The sequence below is a fragment of the Urocitellus parryii genome, chromosome 1 (genome assembly GCF_045843805.1).
Source record: "Urocitellus parryii isolate mUroPar1 chromosome 1, mUroPar1.hap1, whole genome shotgun sequence".
NCBI lineage: Eukaryota > Metazoa > Chordata > Mammalia > Rodentia > Sciuridae > Urocitellus > Urocitellus parryii.
Window position 1 is genome coordinate 126,078,850 of NC_135531.1, and position 23,942 is coordinate 126,102,791.

The 23,942-nt window shown below is 35.3% G+C and overlaps 2 protein-coding genes across 3 annotated transcripts; one reads left to right on the forward strand and one right to left on the reverse strand.

The window, feature by feature from the left end:
• Nucleotides 1-1,452: 1,452 nt before the first annotated feature.
• Nucleotides 1,453-7,976, forward strand: Lect2 (leukocyte cell derived chemotaxin 2). Its single transcript, XM_026398230.2, has 4 exons — nt 1,453-1,695; nt 3,336-3,432; nt 4,926-5,071; nt 7,551-7,976. Exons 1-4 carry the CDS (start codon nt 1,650-1,652, stop codon nt 7,715-7,717), a joined length of 456 nt encoding a protein of 151 aa, XP_026254015.1. The 5' UTR covers nt 1,453-1,649; the 3' UTR covers nt 7,718-7,976.
• Nucleotides 7,977-13,804: 5,828 nt separating this feature from the next.
• Nucleotides 13,805-22,899, reverse strand: LOC113189475 (F-box/LRR-repeat protein 21). 2 transcript variants are annotated; one of them, XM_026398250.2, is made up of 5 exons: nt 22,843-22,899; nt 21,307-21,673; nt 16,722-16,844; nt 14,812-14,983; nt 13,805-14,448 (listed from the first exon to the last, which is right to left on the reverse strand). In XM_026398250.2, exons 2-5 carry the CDS (start codon nt 21,670-21,672, stop codon nt 13,805-13,807), a joined length of 1,305 nt encoding a protein of 434 aa, XP_026254035.1. In that variant the 5' UTR covers nt 21,673; nt 22,843-22,899. The 2 variants fall into 2 exon arrangements, with proteins under 2 accessions (XP_026254035.1, XP_077653127.1); XM_077797001.1 differs by lacking the exon at nt 22,843-22,899 and having other exon boundaries at nt 21,451-21,546.
• Nucleotides 22,900-23,942: the final 1,043 nt, after the last annotated feature.

Below are 23,942 nucleotides of genomic sequence, written 5' to 3' on the forward strand. Positions count from 1 at the left end.
TTAGCTTCTCCCTAATAGTCTGAAGTGGTACTTTTATCCTGTACTACATACTGTGTGCATCTGTGTCTGTCTCTGAATACCATTTTGTTCCCATAATTTATGCTTTTTTCAGTACAGTGACTCAGTTCTGTGACATTCAGTGTGTTGATATTCTGCACTGTCCACATTATAAGCCCCGTGATGGGTGATTGAAGTCATGGGTGGTGCACACTCTAACTGGCACTGTTGGCTAGTGTTGCATAGCCCACCATCCCAGCCTCAGGGGCATCGCACGACAATAGTTATCGCTCACACCTTTATGGGCTCTGCTGGGCTGGCTCACTGGGTGGCCCTGCTTCATGTGGCTTTTGTCTTCTTCTCAGGGCAGCAGGTTGGACTGGGAATGTGGTCCTCACAGCAATGGCAGAACACAAGAAGGTGAGTATGAGGACAAAGGCCACACAGGGCCCAGGCCTATGAATGTGCTGTCACCTCTGTTCCACTTTACTGGTCAAAGACACATTGCTGACCTAAAATCCAAGGTTGAGAACATCCCCTCTCACCCTGATGAGACACAGCAAGGGTGAGGATGCAGAGGGGATGAAGATTTGGGGCCACAGTCCCAACCTTCTGCAGCAAAACATTTACTTAAATGAGAATGTTTCCACAGAAAATTCTAGGTCTCATATAATTATAAGGATTGAAAAGGGCTGCTAAAATATATTTGAAACATACAGAACACTGAAATGCACAGAGAATTACAAAGAGAACTCAACATCTATGTATCTGTCTCCAATAATTAACAAATTAATATTTTCCCATATTTGCTTCTGATCTTTTTTCAAAAATAAAATATTTTAGAGTTTAAATACTCTGTATTTTCTCCACAGTTTCATTTCTCTCTTTTTTTGTTTATTTACTGTATATGCAATATTCATGAATACTAAACCTTTGCTATTGAAATAAATGGCAGAATACAATATGTATATGTACTACTAAAGCAACTGTTTAATTCAGTTGTACATTTAGAGATATAACTGTGCTAATACATAGAGATTGTCTTTATTTAAACTGGTACACTCCATTATATGACTCTATCATAGTTCATATCTTTTCTCCTACTGATGGATGCTATGCGTGTTGTATCCAGCTATTACACAGATGAAATCTAACTGACATCTTAATAAAAAAAATAACCCCAAGGGATATATGGAAAAATATGTTATGAAGGGTCATACATTATTAATGATCAATTCTCTTCTGAAATATGTGCTACCCAAGAAATGAATAAAAGATCTAAAGAGATAGTAGTAAATATGCTATTTTCACATATATATTCTCTCCCCAACCACAGCCACAAAGACCATCAATCTGCACCTAGTCTTATCATTTCCTGTTAATATTTAGTCAGTATTTCCAATAAAGCTGGCTGCTTCTTCAGATCAAAGGCTTTTATAAGGTCCTACGTGTCAAATCACTATCCATGGGATATTAGAAGTTGGTTTGTTCCATTCTATTTTCTGTGTCTCACACCAAATTAAAAGAAATCAGAGAGACAGAATTATAAGACTAAAGAGGCCGAAAATATTCATTCAAACTTGAATATTCTTCAAAGAGAGCGTGGGGGCAATTCTAATTAGAGGAAGAAACATAAGGGAAGCAAAAGCCAGATGTTTTCCACAAGGGTCCTCCTTTCAGCGGCTTTGATTTCCACTGGTAAGTTGAAAGTACAGTTTTTAGAACTTTGGCTAATTTTTAAAAACTTATTTCCTGGGCAGATTTAAAAGTCATTAGTAGCACAATTGCAAGAGAAACTTATGTATTAGTTACTAAAAGTGGGATAGGAAAAATATGTTTTTTTGGGGGGTTGATGATCTCTAATGTTCTAATTCTTTCCTTCCTTCCTTCCTTCCTTCCTTCCTTCCTTCCTTCCTTCCTTCCTTCCTTCCTTCCTTCCTTCCTTCCTTCCTTCCTTCCTTTTTGATGTAACTTTATTTTATTTATTTATATGTGGTGCTGAGGTTCAAACCCAGTGCCTTATATAGGCAAGCGCTCTGCTATTGAGCCACAACCACAGCCCAATGTTCTGGTTCTTTAATGAAGGAAAACTACAGTGGGAGTGGAAGGACTTTCAGAAAAGCCTTTCAAACTTGATCTATGATTTTATTGGGACAAAACAGAAAATGGAAAGTTTAAGAACTGGATTTAGAAAATTCCTGATATAAAGACTGGTGTGGATTGGTACAAAAGCAATGCACCCTTAATGTTCATAGTAAGAAAGAAAAATGAACAGATTAATAAATTGTCTACTATATGTCTCAATTCCGAAGGATAAATACTAGCTGCCGAAGTAATGATATTATACATCTGGATCTGGGTGTTGATTTGAAGCTTTACCTCCAAGGTGGAAGACTTCTGATGCCCATGTTTTAAAAGTATATTAAAGAAAACACTGACAATATTCTGTAGCTTCTTTTCCTAGTGTGGAGTAAAATGTCTTTAAAGAAAAATCAATCATCAAATTTACAGGTTCTTGTTTTTGCTTCTGCTTTTGTTAGTTTCAAAGTGAAAGGCTGAGTATGCTAACTCAGTTCTGTGAATGCTAACATTAAAAAATCAGGAAATTTAATTCAATTGGCAATTTATCAAGTGCTTACTAAGAGACAAGTTGCACTTAAAGTTTGCACAAGTACACTGAGAAAGAAAATTCCATGTTTTTCTTCCTCATAACTTTTCATAGAGTTGCTTCTATTCCCGCCCCTCCCTCTCTTCTGACCTCCCTCTAGATGAAATTGCTTTGACATTTTAGATTATTTCTAGAATCTTCTTCTTCCATGTCCACAAATATGACAGATTTATTTAGTGTTGAATAAACTTGGCTCGTTCAAGTATGTTTTGCCCTTAATTCAAACATTTGCTTGGATTTGATTATTAGAACAAATCATAAAGCAGCATTTCAAAGTTCCTTTAGAATTTCTGAAGCTGGTTCTTTGAGCTATGTTGTTTGCTTGTTTTTACTTAACTTAAACATAGTGGTCCCCATGCCAGGTAATGAACAACAAAAATTTGAAAAGTACAATTTACACCATTTATGAGTGTGTAATTTGAAACAAGTTATAATAATGAAGCTTATACATAAATAAACACTTTATGTGCCACATAACAGAATTCTGTGGCTACAGAAAAAGTCAGTTTTGCATATGAATCAGGACACAAAATTCTGTAAGAAAGAGTTTCCCAGAAACCACAGAAAGCTAGGCAAAAACTGAAGTGAAAAAGACTTCTTAGCATCCCTGGGAGGCCATAGGCAAATGGAGGCTGGGGATATCTAAGGCTTTCATGGTTCTCCTTTTCAGCACTGGCTGGGCCATGGGCTAACCTATGTGCAGGCAAGCATTCCAACGAGATCCGGACATGTGACAGCCACGGCTGTGGACAGTACTCTGCTCAAAGGTATGGGGTTTGAAAATACCCACCAGTCTCTAGCTACTCACCTATTTTCTTAGTGTCCTTTCCCATGTTTCCTTGAGGGCCCATGAGTATCCCCCTTCAGGCAGTCTAAAAACCCAGAGACGTGTGTAACATGACGTCTTTGGAGCAACTTCTAAGAACTCTGCTTTAAGTAAGAGTTTTGAATGGGGGGACAGATCACAAAATAAGAGAAAGAGAAGAGAATAAACACAATGTTTCCCTCTCAACCTCTCTACACATTGATTTTTCTCACCTGGCTTCCCAAGGGTGAAAATCAAACATTGTATTTTAAAGATGAGGAACTTGAACTGAGGTACCAAAGTGTTAGTCCCATCAAACCCAGTTGGAGATGGTGAAGGTTCCGCCTGAATTCAAGCTTTTGGATTCTTTTCCACCAAACCCATTATAACTGACTCAGGCTCTGGAATTTGAATGTTAGAGGATGATCCCAAGCAGGCAAGAAAGTGTCTCAATCCATCCCAGACAACGAGAAACTGAGCTGTGCTGTTTGTGAACTCATGAATGTTCAATAACACATACTACCTGGGGAGAGGTGGCACTGTCTGAGGTAGCCATGTGTCCAGTTGTATTTGTGATCTCCATCCTAATTGGAGCGGAACTCTCACTTTTTCAGATGCTAATTACAAAGCAACCTCAAATACCTGAGATAGGGCTAATATGGGAAATATGGGAAAATGGCCTCTGGATTGCCAAAATGAGGATTCAGTTAAAAATCTTAATTCTAAAGTTTATACACACTGGACCTACACCACAACAAGTTCTTGGTTCTTCACTTGGATCAATGTCACTTTACAGATAATTCTAACAATTCTGGTGAATCTGATTGCTTGGCAGTGATCTATTGGAAGGAGAGGAGTCTGGAGGGAGCAGGCATAGTGAGAACAGTGGAAAGCCAGAGCTGAGGTCTTGCTAGAGACAGACTCAAGCAACCTCACAATCTGGAATCATTTTGTGTTTGTGCTCCACACAGTTTAAGAAACCCAGGAGACATCAGTCACGGCATTAAAATACCACGTGCAATAAATGATGTTTACCATGACTTGTCACTGAGAGAAAAATAAGACTAGGGTAACATGTGATATTTTTATGATAAGTTCTCATAAAAAGACAACTCTAAATGGTCTTGAAGAGGTCAAGCCATAAAACTTATTTACATGTACTATCTCATTTCCCTAAAATGCCATATAATAATAATAACTAATATTTGTTTAAGACTCGCCATGTATCAAGTACTATTTTAAATGCTTTAATCTTTACACCATGGTTATTATGACCTATAGGGAGAGAGGTTAAAATTTGGCTAAACAGAGTGAGGAATCTTAGAACATCCCAACATGTTTTGGCAGCTTCAATTTTAGATACCCTAGACTGGGAATAGTGGGCTGAAACCATGTTCATGGGCAATAGTATCCCAGGGCAGCTACTCAATCTGCTAGACCTTCTTTATATCCTAGAAATCAGAGACCTCATCAGGGCGTGGATGTCCTGTGTTCTGATGGATCTACCGTGTATGCACCATTCACTGGAATGATCATGGGCCAGGAAAAACCTTACAAAAACAAAAATGCCATTAATAATGGTGTTCGGCTCTCTGGAAAAGGTAAGAGGGTGATGCACAGACCTGGGACCCCTACCGATGCTTATTTACTTAATGTAGGTTTCATACATACTAGTTTTGTACTTATTTCAAAATTATAAAACCTAGAACATAAAGGATATAACAAACCAAAACAGCTGATGCATTTCAAAAGTGTTCTAATACCTTTCCCCAAAGCTTCTGCTTTATGCACACATTCCACCAAACTCTATAGCTCATTGAAGGGGTTTCTTTCTGTGGCTTAAAGTAGTTTTGCTTTTTTAAAAAAAAATCTATTAATCATAATGGATAGAAACTTTTATTTACCAGTATTTTTTAAAGTTGACATTTCTGAAAGATTTTAATGTGAAATATTTCCAGAGGCTTTTATGTTCTAGGTAAAGCAGGTCTACTGATAATCCAGACATTGGATTTGTTAATTCTTTCAAAGTATAATATACATGCAAAAATGTGCAAAATACACAAACATACAGCTCCGTGCATTGTTGCAAACTTGTATTACATCAAGACAGAACTTGTCCAGTCTCCCCCAAACCCCTGTGTTAGCTATTGCTCAGTTACTGCTCCCAGAGAGGACAATTGCTACCCTGGCTTCTAGTTTTGCTATTTTAGAAGACTGTATAAATAGCTACCCTAGAGGTTGAGATAGAAGGATCTCAAGTTCAAGGCCAGCATAGATAACTTAGCAAGACATTGTTTCAAAATAAAAAATAAATAAAGGGTTGGGATGCAGGTCAGTAGTGGAGGGCCTCTGGGTTCAATCCCCAGTACAGGGGTGGGTGGTGTGGGGAACATAGAATTAAACAGAATGCACTGTTTCCTGTGGGGTTTCTTCCATTCCACATCATACTTGTGATGATGCTGTGTTTAAATCCACATTCACTCTTCCTCATGAGTGGATTCCATTATGTGCATATACTTGTAGCTTCTCAGCTATTCTTTAGATGGGCATTTGGGTATTTTTCAGTTTGAGGTGATTGAGAAAATACTGCTAGGAACTTTCTTGTATCTTTTAATGAATATACATATGCATTCCTACTGCAGGTGAGTCCAGAGGATATTCTCTCACAAAGGTTGTGAGGGAACCACATCTTTGAGGAGCTGTTTGGTGGCAGTCCTCTGCAGGCCCCAAATGACTGCAGAAGCAGTTGCCATCAAACTGGGTTCTCTGAAGAGGTGGCACTTAAGAGCCACAGTAGTCAGCATGGTCACCTAACAGGTGGCAGTGATGAAGCAGTAATTAAGATTCATCTGAACCTCAGAGATTTGTGGTATTGGCTCATTTATCATGGTAACACTAGAATTGAATAAATGGGCAGCCTATTGGAATCTTGCTATTTTTGAGAAAATCTCTAGATCTCATGAACAAAATTCTGACTTTAATCATCACATTAGTGGATTACAATCTCCAGCCAGTTCCCAGACTTGAGCCAGTTCAGTCCCAGAGCCCCTTCAGTGAAAGAGAGTAATTTTGTGTACTAAATCTTCCAAATGCATTGTGTATTTTATGCTGAAGCCCATCTTAATTCAGACTAGCTACATGGCCAATGCTAAATGGCCACAAGTAGCTAGTGGCTACCATATTGAATAACAAAATTCTATATAGCCTTGTTTTTTCTTCTTGTCCCATTTTGACCCAGTTGCACTTAACAGAGTAATATGTTCAAGTCTGCCTTTATTAGTGTATTTCTATTTTTCCTTGCATATCTGTAGTCTTTGCTTCATATAGACGATTTCTGAGTTACTTAACACATGAATGTTTGTATCTTACTTATGAACCCCTGGCCATTACCAATTTACACCATTCTCTCTAGTCTTGTTTCAGTGCTTCTTGGCCTGAATTCCACTCTCTGGTAATAGGAACATAATTCTTGCTTTCTTGTTGTTTCCATTTGCTTAGTGAATCTTTGTCCAGCACTTTATTTTTAGCTTTTTCTATCCTTGCTTTATTTCACACAGCATAGAATTTGGTTTTACTTTTCAAACCAATAGGAAATGTATTAAACAGACAAGCCCATTCACACTTGATAGATATGACTTATATATTTAATCTCAACACTGTCATATTGTTTTATAAATATTGCATTATACTATTTCTCTACTTGGTAGTTCTTTTGTTAAAAGGTTTTTTTATATTTAGAAAAGTCTATATTTTTATTCCATAACCATTTTTATTTTTGAAGTTTAATAATTTTATCAGAATATGTCTTGGAATAACACTGTTTGGGGTCAATTTCCCACCACCTCATGTTCTCCTGCTACTGTTCTTCAATACCTCAATTAGAGTTCATTTGAGTCTATTCTCCTTTTTGCATATTGTAATTTTAGTCTTTTTAACAGAATTGTCATTTTCTTCTATTTCTCCCAAGTTCATTCAACTGTTTCTTTTTGAAAGTCGTCTGTCCATTTCTGTTCTTATGTTTAAAATTTCTGATTCAAGGCTATTGAAGTCCAGATAATAATTATACTTATTTTCTTTCAGGTTTCTGTGTCAAAATTTTCTACATTAAACCAATTAAGTATAAAGGTTCTATCAAGAAGGGAGAAAAACTGGGAACTCTTTTGCCCCTACAGAAAGTTCATCCTGGCATACAGTCACACATACACATTGAAAACTGTGACTTAAGTGATCCTACTGCATACCTGTAGGCAGAAGACAAAGACAGATCTTCTAAATAGAAAGCCATCTTCTGAAAAACCTGGATGCATATCTTGCTTCTCAAGAAATATGTGTTCAATCAGAAACATGATAAATGCAAGAAAGAAAACAATTTTGATTTTGACTCAGTTACTTTGATGTTTTGAGTATGAACTAATTTTCTGGGGGGCTCTCTGATCTTTCTGTAATCTACAGGATCTTGGGTGGTTTAGGCTTCTCCATCCTGAAGACCTAGGATTAAAAAGTGAATTCAAGCAGTTTACACTGTATTTTTTGACATCTTTGAAACTAGACTCTTTTCTGTGTGAGAAGTGAGAATGAGCCTGAAGGTCTTTCTATGGCATAAGAATGAAGAGTAGTTATGATGCTAGCTGTGGTATATGCTTAATAAATATTAGTTGAATAAATTGGAGGCTTCTTTTGAGTTCAGGTAATAAAGATTCTAAGCAATACCTTTAGGCGTATCAAACTTGGTACAGGGAAAGCTGCTTATACATATAAGAAAGGATATGCAGGTTCACATCCATGCTTTTCCATGCTATGAGTAACATATTTCCCAGGTAATAGACAATGGCATATTCCAGAAAGAAACATTCTAGGTGCCAGTGAAGCTGCACTATAGGGAGTACTAGACAAGAGAGATGAAAGCCTTTATCTGAAGCAAGCATCTCATGGTTAGTTGGCCTTATCTAGTCACATGCCTTATCTGTCACATCTACTTATTTATATGTGACTATATATAATTATATTATTATATATCTATTATTCTACCTCAGTTATGTTGTGAAGTACAAAGAGGAAAAAATATCATACAAATGTCCAAAGGACCAAATGTAATTCTGGCTCCCTAGAAGTAGGTTAGTCAATAAGAGATGTGGAATTGCATTAATCATTTTGGAAACTTTCTTCATGAATTTTTGTTAAAATAATTTTTTTGAAATATAGAAAACTCCAGTAGAATAATTCCAGTATTACATGTAGATATGTAAGAAGAAAAAATAATTAATTGAATCTTATCACTGGAGAAATCACTCCATTTGTGTACTAGGTCTATATGTAAGAATGTTTAAGATATCACTATTTGTCAGAGAAAAATCCAAAACAGTCCAAATGCCCTTCAATAGTGAAAGAGATTTTTTTAAAAAAACTGTGATAGCTACAGAATAAAATATAATAATCATAATAAATAACACCAATTAATAAAATACATGAATTATAGAAATAGCAATTCTGAGAAGTCAAAAAAATCACAAAGCATGATATGGTTTTTATGAAGTCAAAACAAAATCAAAATAAAATTTCTAAGAACACATAGAGAGGTAGTAAATTAAAAAGGAAAGCAAAAAAAAAAAAAATGAACACTAATTACCTTAGGATTAGGTGTAGGAGAATCATAGATTTTAGTTATTAACAATACTGCAGTTTTTCATTTGGGGGTAATTTCATGGGTTCTTACTACTATGAATGATATGTTATAGAGGCAACAGGACACTTCCTATTCCTAGTTGGCCAGGAAGAAGCCTAAATAATGATTCTCAGATAGCTGAGAATTTATGCTACACAATTAGCACTTTCTTGTATTCAGTTAAATACTTTCCTCTACTGTGTTATAACATTCAAAGCATCTAATATAAGACCAGCAAGTTAAGAATTTATTTCTTGCTTAAAAAGAAAAACAATGTTTCCAGCAGTGTCTAATTTGATGATATCCCTTATTTATTTCCTTGATACTCAATAACTTTAGGTTGTTTCCAGAAATCAATTTTCTTCCAAAAGATAAAAGTCGTGCTCCTATTGAAGATACCAACAAGGAAATGGCACACAGGTTTTAAAGGCAATTTTAGAAGAGTCTCTAAAATATTTGAACGATGAAATTCATAATCACTCTTCCAGATAATCAACCTTCTGAGGTAGTGAAGAAGCAAAACATTGCTGGACGTAGGTACTGCTTTTAAAACCAAGCCCACCTGAAAATAAACTGCTTCTCCAAAGTAGAGCAAGAATGCCTTCTGCCCAGTATGCAAATATGTTCAGTGGAAATGCAAACTATAGACTCAAGGATTTCTTTCTTAGGAAGAATTGGAATACAGCGCCCTCTGGTGCATTGTATCAAAGTGTTTACATCCCCTTATTTTCTGATTTGTATGTCAAAATGTTTATTTAACTTTAGTTAAAATATTGTAAAGTTCAAATGACAGTGGAGTAGTAGTAATGAGTAACTTAATTTTCCTTAGTAAAAGTGACTATAATAAATACTTCAAAAACTGATGTCAAATACTACAGATTAATAAGGTGAATAAGAAATTTTTATTTAAAAATGTTTTGAGTGAGCTGTACAAAATTAATTAAATAGAATAAGTGATCAATTTATTCAGTTATTTATTTTTGGCATTTAAGTAAACTTTTTATTGAAGTATGGTGTACATAGAGAAATAAATTGATGAATTCTGATGGCCATGAATGTACCATAACCCCCAGTAAAAAAAATAAACATTATCACCATCCCAGGAGCTCCTTTTTCTCTCCTCCGGTCACTTCCCATCCAAAAAAAAAAAAAAAATATATTACCTTAATTTGAATACCATATACCCACATCCTGTTTTTGTTTCCATTTTTTCCATGTTTTTTATTGGTGCATTATAGTTGTACATAATGATGGATTTTTTTGTTACATATTCATACATGTACAAAATATAACAATATAATTTGGCCAGTATCACTCTCTTCCCTCCACCTTTCTTTTCCTTTTTCCTCTCTAGTTTCCACATATAAAACATATGCTCCTTTTTGAGTTTGGCTTATTTCTCAACATAATATTCTCACGTTCCACCCGTTTTCCTGCAAATGACATAATTTCATTTTTCTTTATGGCTGGATAAAACCCCATTGCTTATATACATTTTTAATCCATTCATCCATTGATGGACACCTAGGCTGGTTCCACAGTTTGGCTAGCTGAACTGTGCTGCTATAAACATGAGTAGGCATGTACCTAAGTGATCAGTTTATAAAGGACAGGCCTACAAAGAGAATTCTCACATCCTTTAGATGATGTTTATCATACTTTCTGGCACAAAAGCAATACAGATACACTTAAAAAATTTGCCTGCCTATTGACTCATTTCTCTGTTATTTTATACAATACCAATGAAACAAATGTCCACAAGGTAGGAAAAGAAAACACAAAAAGACCCCCCATTCTCTCCATTTACTTTTTTGCCCACAAAATTATCCAAATGATTCTAAAATTCTCTAACAAATGCAAAGAAATATTTTTAACATGAACAAGTATGCTTACAGGACTAATTTTTTTTCGAAGACTGAAATTTGAAATCTAATAACAAACTTTCATTTATCTAGAATTCTCTAATCTTAGGTAAACAAGTTTTCATAGACTTCCAAAACATATGGAATGCTTTCATTAGGTAAAGCATTAAAATTTATATTTTCTGGCCTTGTTTTTGGCTATCTTAAAATCTTTTTCTTTTCCATTTATATTCACTCAGTAAACTGGACCAATCAGGGGAATTGATATGAGTTGGTGAACTTAGATGACTCTTTTTGAGTTTTGCTCTAAGGTTCATTAGAGTGCTTAGTTCACAAGGCCCACCAGCAGGCCCCTGAAAAGCTCCAGTTAGGGCATAACTTCTCATCTTATGTGAATAAGACAATGGTGCTCCTTCTCTCTGTGCTTGACCACTCTCCTCTAATACCTCTGTTTGCTTCCTTAGCTACCAGTGCAAACACCACTGGCATTCTGTTACCTCACCATACAAGTACCTACAGTATTCTCTCAACCCTCTTCCAGTATGACATGTTAAAGCAATACCAGGTAAGACCAGAGGCTCACTGCTGCAGTATCCACCATTACTCTGATCACTAACTTCATCCTAGTCAAGCCCTTCTTCCTTCTGCCTGCTTCCTTCCCTCTTTACCTCCCTTCCTTCCATGCTAGGGGTCTCCAGTATCCAGGCAAATGCTATACCACAGAGCCACATTCCCAGTCCTAAAGCTACTTCTTTTGTGGTTCTGTTACCCTGATCAGGTTCTAAGTTTCCTATTATTGGCTGCTTCTGTACTTTCTAGAAATCTTAAGTTATAAAAAGATGATCTGTAATAATAATAACACTGTTTACAAGAAATTGGTTTTATTTTTTATATTTTTGGTACCAGGAATTGAGCCCAGGAGTGCTTAGCAACTGAACCACTTCCCCAGCCTTTTATTTTTTATTTTGAGACAGAGTCTTCTAAGTTGCTTAGGGCCTGGCTAAACTGCTGAGGCTAGCTTTGAACTTGTGATCATTCCGCCTCAACCTCCTGAGCCACTGGGATTACAGGCATATACCACCACACACACAATTTGGTTTTATTTTTTAACCACTAAGCTCAGTTCCAACATAACATAGTGGGTGCTATGTTAGTGATCAATCACTCACTAACATAGCACCCACTATCCTGAGAGAGGGGTGAATATGAGATGCCTGCCCTTAGAAAGCTCACAGCAAGACAGACTGTGGAATAATGATGAGAGTATAAGAAAAGTCCTAAATTAAGGAATATAAACAAACTACTTTTTAAAACCACCATTTACAAACCACAAATGCATTCTAATTGCTAAATAGGCACGAATATTTAAATTTTTATAATTAAAGATATTCAAATGGAAATATCTGGAAAATGTTAAACATTTAATTTTCTTTTCTTTTTTTTTAAGTTTAATCAATTTCTTAGAAACTTAAAGACACTGGGGATAGAAAGCAGGGAAACAAATTTGAAAAAGAAAAGTACTTAAATAAAGTACTTTTTTTTGAGAGTCTATTATGTGCTAGCTAGTATGCCAGATGCTGGGATATAACAATAAGGAAAAAAAATACAGTGGTCTTACACTGATGGAGTTCCCAGTGCAATGGAATAAATGTGTAATAGTCAGACAAGTAAATAGTAAATGACACTGATAAATGCTGCTAAGAAGAATTACAGAGTGTGAGGACATCCACAACCTGGACCTGACCTACCGGCATGGAAAATGGGCCAAGTGTTAAGGAAGGCTTCTGTGAGGAAGTAACATTAAAGAAAGATCTGGGGGAGCAGAGGGTAAGCCAGGTGGACAGAAGATGTGCAGATGCCTTGTGCCTGGAGGACAGAGGACAGTTAAAGGAACTGAGAGAATGGCAGAAGGGTCAGGGGCAGCATGGTGGGAGATAAGGCCAAAGAAGTGGGGAGGAGCCACATGGTGTAGGTCATTTTAAGGCTACATCTTCATCCTAAAGACAATGAAGAGTTTTAACTGTGCTGTTAATTAAATTATGAGATCACTTATGCAAAAGAGCTGGCTAATCCCAGATCCATAACAGCAGGCCAGGCTGATTCTCCTTCTAACACATCTTCCAAAACTTACTTCTTTATCTGTGAAATGTATTTAATCAATTAACTATCGCAATGTCTTTTTTCTTTCCATAGTATCATTATAAAAGGCATCAGAGTTATTTAATTTTAATCTAATGCCAATTATCTTCCAAGTTAATATAAAGTAGAATTCAAAGTACACTGGAAATTAGAAGTTGTTTACTGACTCACAAGATGATCTTACAGAGTGCTAAAATTTTTATAAATATAATAAATTAAACTTCTGTATTTATATTTTGATTTTACTCTAATTTTTAATACTACATATTTTGTAAAATATATTAGTACCAAGAGGAATCAGATACAATTAAAGCAACATGAAGTGTAAAGTAAAAGATATAACTGAAGAGATCCAAGTTTAACATTATAAATTTACTTAGTAAGCTAAAATACGCCTTCAAGGAAGGGGGAAGAATCTATTTAGTTTTTAGCCCTAGCCTATCAACCAGCTAATCTATAGTGTCTATGCTCTGTTGACAAAGATTTCTGGTTACTGACATTTCTTATACTTTTTCCACATGATTCTGTAGCAATCCAATAAGACAGTTTGCAAACAATAAAATATTTAACCTAAAATATTTAGGCTACGCATCTTAAAGTTTACATTTGCATAGACAGAAAGCAGCTAATCTTATTGATTGTTTAAAATGTTCAGAATCTTTGGTAGTTGGTCACCAGATAGGCATCACATCAGGGAACCACACTCTCCCCAGGTATTTTGAGACTTCAGTATGAACGTCATCGAGGCTATAATTGTCATCAGGGATCAGAACTTCCTCCATGATAGAGAGCTGGGTTAGTCTTCTCCCACAGAGTCTGACAAACTCAACGAATGCACTGCAGCTAACTTCACACTCACTGAGGCCCAAAGCTGTTAAATTTTTACAGTGTTCAGCAATACAGATAAGCTCATTATCAAGAGGCTGAAGACCATTAGCACACACCACTAACTCAATTAGTCGTGGGCAGTTAAGACCTATCTGTCCTAGAATAGCTTTGCTTACTGAACGACCAAAATAAAGGTGAGTAACTGGGGTTTCTTCTTTGAAGAACGGCTCAAATTCTTCTTCATATAAAAAGAAGTACATAACAACATTAACTCCAGGGGAGTGTTTAATAAGTGCATCCCAACTGTGCTTTTTAATAGGATGAAATTCAATCTGTCCAGGGTTTTCACTTACAACATCAATTCGAAGATGTTCAAGGTTAACATGAGTCTCGCTTGAAAGTGCCAGGAGAAGTTCATCACTTAGAATGTAATAATTCAGCGCCAGCTCTTTAAGGCCTTGACAATGGTCAGCTACACAAAGGATTCCTGTGGAAAATGGGGAAAAATTCTTAAGAACAAATAATCATATTGATATTAACATAATGCTTTGTAAATTTAAATTTGATAGCGTTTACTATTTGCTACAACAGATACCTAACGATTTCCAAGATGGTTGCCAAGAAACAGGATTATACATATAATACAAAGTCTAATTTTATGTGTTTGAATATATAATGTAATTAAAATATTCTCAGGATAAGCAATTTAAACTATATCCAGCTTACAGATTGACTTATTTGAATAAAATTAATGAGTTAGGTTTCATAAGCCTGTAATTTTCAATAAGAAATTATACTGTTATCATTACTATGATAAAACATAATTTTATTTATAAAAAATATAAACTACCATCAGATGAAACATGAGGACAGCTACTCATTTTTAGGAGTCTTAGAGTATCACTGTTATTGGCAACAAGAATCTTCAATGAAGGATCATCCACTGGTGTGTCTTCGATTTTGATTGATGACAATGATTTTGAATTGACAAACACAACTGTAAGTGCTGAGACAAAATGAGCCTGGAAGGGCATAAGAAAAAATTTATGAAAACATTATTTAAAAGTCTACAGCTTCAAATCAAATAATTCATTAAAGCTATGTCAACAAATGCAAACAATCACATATTACTATTATTCACAGTACCATTAACTAGTAGAAGAAATTTTCATTATAACAAAGTATAGATTTATACTTTCATAATTAGTAAATGAAATGTGAGAAAGGGAGAAATTTAAAAAATTTCATAGAACAGGCCTTGCAGTTGTTATTTTCAACCGTAAGAATCTGGTGTTCAATATTAAAAGGATACAATTATATTAATTTCCTAGAGTAGGAGTTGTCAAATTATGGACCACCAAATTCAGCCCACAGTCTTTCTATGATTTGTGACTTAAGAATAGTTTTTATGTTTTTAAAAGATTGAAAAATTATTTTGTAATGTGAAAACTACATGAAACTCAGATTTCAGTGTCCATGGATAAAGTCTGCCTCACACAAAGTTGTGCCCCTTCATTAAGTACTGTCTGTGCTGGCCTTACACTGCCATACTGGAGCTGAGTGTCTGAGGCAGAACTATATGGCCCTCAAAGCCTGAAATATTTATTCTTTGGACCTTTTCAACTCCTGCCCTAAAGAAATAGAAATTTTATGTTTTATACACTTCCATATTTCATGACCTAAAATAGCATGTGACATATAATAGATAGTCAATAAACAGTTGTTAAGAAAATAAATGGTTAGATAGATGACACACTCTTCACTGACATGGTCTTTCTAACAAATTACCTAAACAAAGTAATTCCAAACCTTTATATGTCTTAAAGATTTATAAATTAAATTTTATTTATAGTTTTCAAAATGAAAACAATTCCACAAGGTTTCAGATGCACTGTTTTCTGGTAAAGATAGAAAGTTTGGAACTCAAATTCAGGCATGATCACTTTTCCTTTTTTAAAATCAATTTTCAACATTAATAGAACCTACTAATGATTTTATTGTCGCTATTAGGTTGACCAAACTGGTTAAAAATGCAAATTCATTTATAAGAAAACACTGATTATAAATTGGTTCACACAAATTTTCAGAGGGAGCTGGGCGAGGCCTCTACTAGATTTTATGGTGTCAAATTATTAGAGAAATATAAACATACCACTATTTTTTAAGAAATATGAGGTTCATTTTTCCCTTAATCAACTCCTAATTAGCTACTTTAGTCCAAAAGGCTGTTTAGAGTCCATATATCACTATAATAACAATGTATTTGTTTAGCAATTTTTATGCTTAGTAAAATGCTGCAATTTTATCTTATTTTTCCTTAGTTTACCAGCAAAAAACACCCAGCTATCACCAGATATCATAGAGATCCTCAACCTTGACAGCAGTCACAAAACTCACTTTAAACTGAAGTTTAATTTCTGGTGTCTGCTCTGGTGACTGCATCAGCTCACCTAGAAGCTGGCCCTGGAAGCTGATGTGCAACAGCAGCTTTTGAAGAAGCATTTCAGACTAATCTGATTCTACAGATCATAAAACAAGGAAATACCTATGCAGAACCAATAAGTTTTCATCTAATTATTTCTATTATTCTATTATCCCAATGCCAAATCCCCCATTTTTTTCAGGGTTTCTGAATAGGGTATCCTGTATATCTTTTAGAAGTAGGATGTGGTCTGTCTTTAGGTAAAGAATTATTTTTCACCTAGTTCCGCAATATATAAGAATTTTAGTATGTATCCACAAAAAACACAGTATCCTTACCTTCGACACATTCATAAAACTTGGCTTAGCTGTTGAAATCAGTCCCAAGGTCTGGATAGAACAATTTACCAGCTGAGAAAGTATATCACAGGCAGCTTCTGCTGACTCAGTACTACTATCAACCTACAAAGACAATTTTTAAATCTGAATTTCCTAAATTTCAGAGTTACTGGAAATATATTTAATAAAATTCAACTGTACAATTTTATTTATCCATTTAATCAATACAGATGAATATTTCTTTATACAAAATGTCTCAGATTAAAAGGTAAGAAACAGATGCAATGACAAATCAACTTGCCAACTAGTTCATATTTTCAAATCTTTTATAATTACTTGAATTTCAATAATAGCATCCAAATGAAGAAAACTGAGGTTTAAGTTAGTCAGTTATAATCCAAGTGCTATATTTCAATCTACTCAGTAGCTAGAGAAAAACTGGAAAATTTTTGAGATTAAAATTTCTGCAAAACTCAAAGTACTTCCAGAGAAGGATCTAGATATACAAAATGGGTGTTGGTTGTTAACAGGCAGAAGAAAAGATGGCAGATTAGAAGAAGGTGATTTTCCAGTTGTTCCATGGTTCTGGAGTTAAGCAGCCAGAGTACTACTTCTCAGGAGGTGGGTGACAAAGGGAATTCACTGAAATTCAATGAGACAGTAAGAGAATGATAGAAACATAGAAATTCATGTGCTTTGCACAAAGGACAAGAAAAATCATTTAGGATCCAGGCCAGTGGCACCAGTTCACCACTGAAGGAACGAGGACACAGGCAGAGTGACAAAGAAATACAGTGAACAAATTAGGTGTGGGAAAACCAATAGAATGGAGAAGTGGTCTGAACTCAGCTAAACCAGAGCTGCACAGTGGGTGTGTTTAAAAAGTACTCCATGTTTCTGGACTGGCAAGTGGAGAGCTGAGGCAGGGAGCCATCCTGAGGCAGGCAAGCTAGGCTTGCTGCTATGGGAGCTCAAAAGACCATGAGAAATACTGCCATGCTGCTGTGGGGCCTAGATGATGCCTAGAGAGGCACAACTGAAATGGGCACAGAGAGGATTGTGCTCAAGGCAATTCAGGGTGGGGATACTGAGGGGGTGTGGCTCACTTTCGCTTTGTCTTGGAAGCTCACATGACCATCTGGGGAGAATCCAGAAGCTGGGGAGAATCCAGAAGCTGGAGAGGCAGGTACAATTATATAATCTGATCCAGGAAAAACCACCTTGCAAGACCTGTGGAGGGTTAATCACCCTGCCCTGTGAGTGGAGTTCTTCCGAGGCCCCGAGATTCAGAAGCCCAGCAGAGATCAGCATCTGCCCAGCTCCAGGTTGTGTGGATCCAATTTCTCTGTAGCAGATACCACCTGACAAAGTTCCAAAGGTATGGTCAGAGCTAATCTCCAAACCCCACCACTGGAAATTCTCATTTAGAACTGTCCTGATTTTTTGTTTTGCTTTGATTTTTTTAATTTATTTGTTTGTTTTTGCGTTTGCTTTTTTTTTTCTTGTTACCCTTTCTCTCCTTTCATCTCCATTTAATAGCTAATCTCCTGTTCACTATTTTGCTTCCTTTACTTATTCTTTACTCCTCTGTTATAGCTCTCACTTGCTGCCCCTCTCCTCCTCTGTTCACTTTCTGAATATTTTAAACTTTCTATTGCCTTCATACTCATTTTCTTTTCTCTTAATGAACTGCAATTTTGTCATCTTTTAGAACTAGTTTATATTTAGTTTATGTAATTGCTGTCCTCACCATTTACATCATTGCAGGTATTAGTCCTGTGGATGGCCAGTCGACACCTGCTGTTTACTTTAATGCTAGATGTAGTTTATGACTACTTATTGTTAACTGCTGACCCTGTTATTCCTATTTTTGTGGTAATTGTTGTTGTAGATGTCATAGTAGGCAACAGACATTTATTTTAATGCTGTATAACATTTCCTGCTGTTTTTTGTTTCACGCCTTTCTGGGAAGTGATTGAGATACTACTGAGTTCAGGGGGTGGAGACTCTGCTACTGAACTATATCCACAATCCAGCCAAGTGACAGTATATCTTGCTTCACATATAATCTAAGTCCACTCAGGATTCAATGATACTTTAACACATAGAAGAGGAGAAACAACAACCCACAATTAACAACCAGGTACCAAGCAGGAATGGACAGAGGGTGGCCCTCAGATTTCACTATTGGACATATGCTCCTACAGCAAAACCAGAGAAGTTTCAAAATGATGACTGAGAGGAATCCACAGTGTTACAGCAGCTCTCCAAGAGTGAGACTTAAATCAGTAGCTCAGTAGAGGCAGAGTGAGAGGCACTGGCAGTTGAAATTAACCCATGGAATACACTGAGCCTATGTGTTGAAGCTAAGAAATACCAACAACCCAGGACTTATTCCAAAAGAGATAACTACATACTAAAGGACCCTCTCATAAAAAAGGAGGAATCCATCTTAATAGATGTGTAAGTCTAAGACCTCTAAAAAATGTAAGGAAACAGACACACAAGGCTCCCTCCAAATTATAATCCCCCAACAAAGGAATCCATACATACTAAAGGGGATAAAACTCCAAAAAATTACAAAAATTGATTAAAATGATTAATGAACAAAAGAAGACCTAAGGAATGAATTAAGAGAGCAAACACAATAGCAGAAAATCCATTTCAATAAAGAGAAAAAGATTTGAAATGAAACCAAACAGAAATCCTGGAAATGAAAAAAAAAAACACAATAAATCCACAGAACTTCAGGCCTCAGAGAAAGGGTATGTGAACTTGAATACTTAGTATGCAGTAAGAAAAATGAACATAGTCAGAGTATACAAGAACTGGGGCTAAGGCTGTATATTGTCTAGCATATGTGAGGCCCTGGGTTTGATGCTTAGCAACACATAAAAATAAATAAAACAAATAAGGCACATCTACAACTGTCCATCTACAACTCTAAAAGAAATTTTTTAAAAAAATAATATACAAGAACTCGGAAAAACATTAAAAGACTTAAGATTCATTGAGATTGGTAAGAAGGCATGGAGATACAGGCTAATGGCATTTAGAACATTTTCAATGAAATTACAGCAGAAAATTCTCCAAATCTTAGGAATAAGATAGACGTTCATATAAGAGGCAAATAGATCCTCAAATAGACAGATTTAAAAAAAAAAAAAAAACACCTCCAAGGCACATCAAGATGCCTAACAGAGAATAAGTATAAAATATTAAAAGTCACAGGAGGAAAATGTTAAGTCACACATGCAGAGGTAAAAATAAGGCTCATTTCTGCCTTCTCAGCTCATACTCTCAAATCCAGGTGGGCTTGGAATGAGGTAATCCAAGCTCTGAAAGAAAACAATTACCAATCATTATTATTATATCCAGGAAAGCAATCATTCATAATTTAAGAATAAAAACTTTTCACAATAAGGATAAATTAAAATAATTCATAACCACTATGCCAGCACGACAGAAATTACTTTAAACTATATTAAAAAAAACTCAAAAAGAAACCCCACAGCCCTCAAATGGATGAAGCTTGCTAGTAATTAAGCAAATGAAAATTAAGACCAAATTAAATATGTGAATCAATGAAAGTAACAGAAAATAATAAACATCTTTTCACAATAACTCTGAATGTAAACAGTCTAAAAAAAGAAATATGAACGGCCAACAAATATATGAAAAAAAAAAGTTCAACATCCTTTGCAATTAGGGAAATGCTAATCAAAACTACACTGAGATTTCATCTCAGTCCAGTTAGAAAGGCAGACATCAAGAATACAAAGAACAATAATTGCTGGCGAGGAGGTGGGGAAAAGCTACACTTTGTTGGAAGCAATGCATATTAGTACAACCACTTTGAAAAGCAGCATCGAGATTCCTCAAAGTACTAGGAATAGAACCACTCAGGTATCCCATTCCTTGGTATTTATGCAGAAGATCTAAACAGTATAGTGATACATGCACACCAATGTTTATAGCAGTATATTTCACAATAGCCAGGTTATGGAATTAGCCTAGGTGCCTGTAAAGAAGAATGAAATTTTATTTTAAAGTAAATGGATAGAAATGGAGAACATGTTGAGTGAAATATACACACTTAGAAAGTCAAGATTCAAATGTTTTCTTTCACATGCAACAGCTAGAGAGAGAAGATAAAAAAGGAAAAAAAAGGAGGGGGTAATCTCACAAAAATAGAAGACGAATAGAGGGAAGAAACTGAGATGGAGAGAAGGATGGACATGGGGAAGAACTAGAAAACAAAATCTACCATTTATGTTATATCCATGTCATGTACGACAATACCATAATGAATTCTACATTTCTCTATTTTTTTTTATAACACACTAATTAAAATAACAACAGTAGTAATGGATGGGTAGAGCAAGATGATGGGAGAGGGAAGAGAGGAGCGGAAGGGAAGGTACTTGGGAATGAGATTGATCAAATTATGTTATATGCATGTACAAATAAGGCAAAATGATTCCCACTATTATATGTAATTATAAATCACCAAAAAATGAAATATGCAAACAAAAAGCTAACACAGTATATAAGCCAGTTTTTCTACAGTGCTTATTTTTCTTACCTTAAAGCTGACATACTGAAGATGTACGGCATGCTTTTTAATGATCTGCTGAATGAGATCAGGATGAGTAGACCTAAAATACGAAGTAGCTGATTGGTTCAGTTCAAATTCAAACTTCCTCCAAAGGTCAGGAATATGAAACACCTCATTCCATCTCCTACACACTGAAGATGCTCGCGCCCGATCTATTAAAGGAAGATACTGAAAAATTCGTAATACCACATGGTGAGGCAGACTCCCCCAGTCGAGAACAACAGTGGACACTTGAGTCTGTTTTAGAGAAGAGCAGAACCCAAGTTTGGGCTGTTTCACTGCTGGTGAAGACTGGACAATTTTATTCACAACAGAGAAATTGTTCCTCTTCATTCTGTAAACATTAGAAAATGTTAAGTGTTTGATCTTTTTCACATTTCTATCAACTATTTGCAATTTAATTGTATAGAATCATATTATAAAATGAAAATAATAACACAATTTTAGTAATAATATTCCACTTTCATGCATTGATAAATGCTGCTTTGCCCTAGGGATAGAGATAAATAAGTGTAAATTTATTCTCAAAGCTATGATCACATGGGGAAAAGCATTGATAAATTATATGACTGAAGTTGGAACAAGACACAATGGAAGAAAAGAGAACGGACTTTGACTGAGTTTGCATGTGGGAGAAGTGGTTGAGGAAGCTTCCAAGAGAAAACATCTAAGGAAGCAGCATATATCTCAGGTTTTGTTTCTGTTTTTTTTTTTTTTTTCTGGTCAATTACTATATCATACTACTCCTATAAAGGAGGAAGCATCACACTGCAATTTTGCTAAGAACTCCTGAGAGGTCTGGAAGACAGGACAACATAATTGAAAGTGTAAGTCTAGATAAGTCTCAGCTATGCCACTCACTAATCAGTAATCTTGTCAGAGATAATTACTTGAAGCCTCCGTTTTCTCAGCTGCAAAACAAGGATTACAGCAATACCCAGCTAATAAAATTGTTGTGAGGATTAAAGCACTTAGTGTGGCAGCAAACAGTAAGTGCTCAAATAAGTATTGCAGTCTGTATTGCTATATTAAAATTCCATTTTTCTGAACTATTTTTATTTCTATGTCAAAGTACAATTCTAACAAAAAGTCAAATAGTCTACAATAATTTTCAGATGACAGCTGGGACACACAAGCTCTAGGAAAGATGTATACAGCAGGGCCAGAGTCTTTGTGTAAGTAATACATCGGATCCTCTTCAGTCAAAGATGAACAGCAAGTGAGCAGGTGTTCTTCACTCCCCACAAAAAGACATGCTGGATCTCTAGGTATTAGCCAACTAAGTTACAACAAATTTGAAGTACAGATATATCTAAATATATATGGTCATTTTCTACATATACTTTACCTGAAAATCTCAAGTATACAATTATTTACAAGGCAAAATAATGGTAAGGGTGGTTTTGAACTGCATTTAATTCTAGTTAACTATTTAATCATTCTTTTACCCTTCAAAGTTAGAACTCTATATATAGAAGATTCAATTTCATAATTGAAACATACCTTTAAATCTAATGAAATAGTTATTTAATGTGTAAATATATCTGTCTTGTGAGTCACTCTGTCTGATATGAAACATTTCTTAACCACAACATAGAGTTGGATCCCAGAAGCAGGATTGACCTATAAAGTCACTAAACAAAATGAAGTTACCTTTAGGGTTTGGAAAACCAAAACGAGAAACAAAAATAGTTGCAAAGCTATATCCCAAGCATCAGAAAAGCTACTATATATATTTTAGTTTGACTAAACTAGTTACATGCACAACTTTGAAACTAGCAATTCAATGTAAAATACATGAAACTGCTATCAGTAGTTCAAAGCAAATGTTACTAATCTACTCTTTAATGCTAGTTATCTATAATAGTAATGTAAAGGAATAGAAGCTGGATTCTAAATTCAGATGCTGAGAACACTCATTAACATTTTGCTTGTACTGTTTCATTTGGCAACCTACAGAATACATAGTTAAAATTTCACTAAATTATTACCAAAGAAAAGCTACCCCTAATAGAATCCTGTACCAGAAAATCAGTGAAGCCAAACATAAAACAAAGACTTTACCCAAAGCTAGGTTAGAAAACCACTTTGTAATTCTCTAAACAGGATTTTGTTATATATTTAAATATAATTTATGTAACATGGATGGTTAAAATTATTGGATAAAAATCACTAAATTAGCTGGGCATGGGTATGGAACAACTATAATTTCAGTGGCTCAAAAGGCTGAGGCAGGAGGATTTTGAGTTCAAAGCCAGCCTTAGCAACTTAGTGAGGCACTTAACAACTCAGTGAGACTCTGTCCCTAAACAAAATACTTTAAAAATGGCTGGGGATGTGGTCAGTGGTTAAATGCCCCTGGGTTCAATCCCCAGTACCAAAAAAAAAAAAAAAATCACTAAATTACCAATTTAATGATAGAAGAATCACCATAAACTATTAAAGGATATGATAGTAACACCAATAATTTAGTTAAATTAACATTTTGATCTCATTTTCCTTGTTGCATTAATTTTCATCCAAAAATTATAAGCTTCATAAAAACAAATTTATAGCTATGTGCATTAATAAAATATATTTTAGAATGCAGAACAAATTGATCT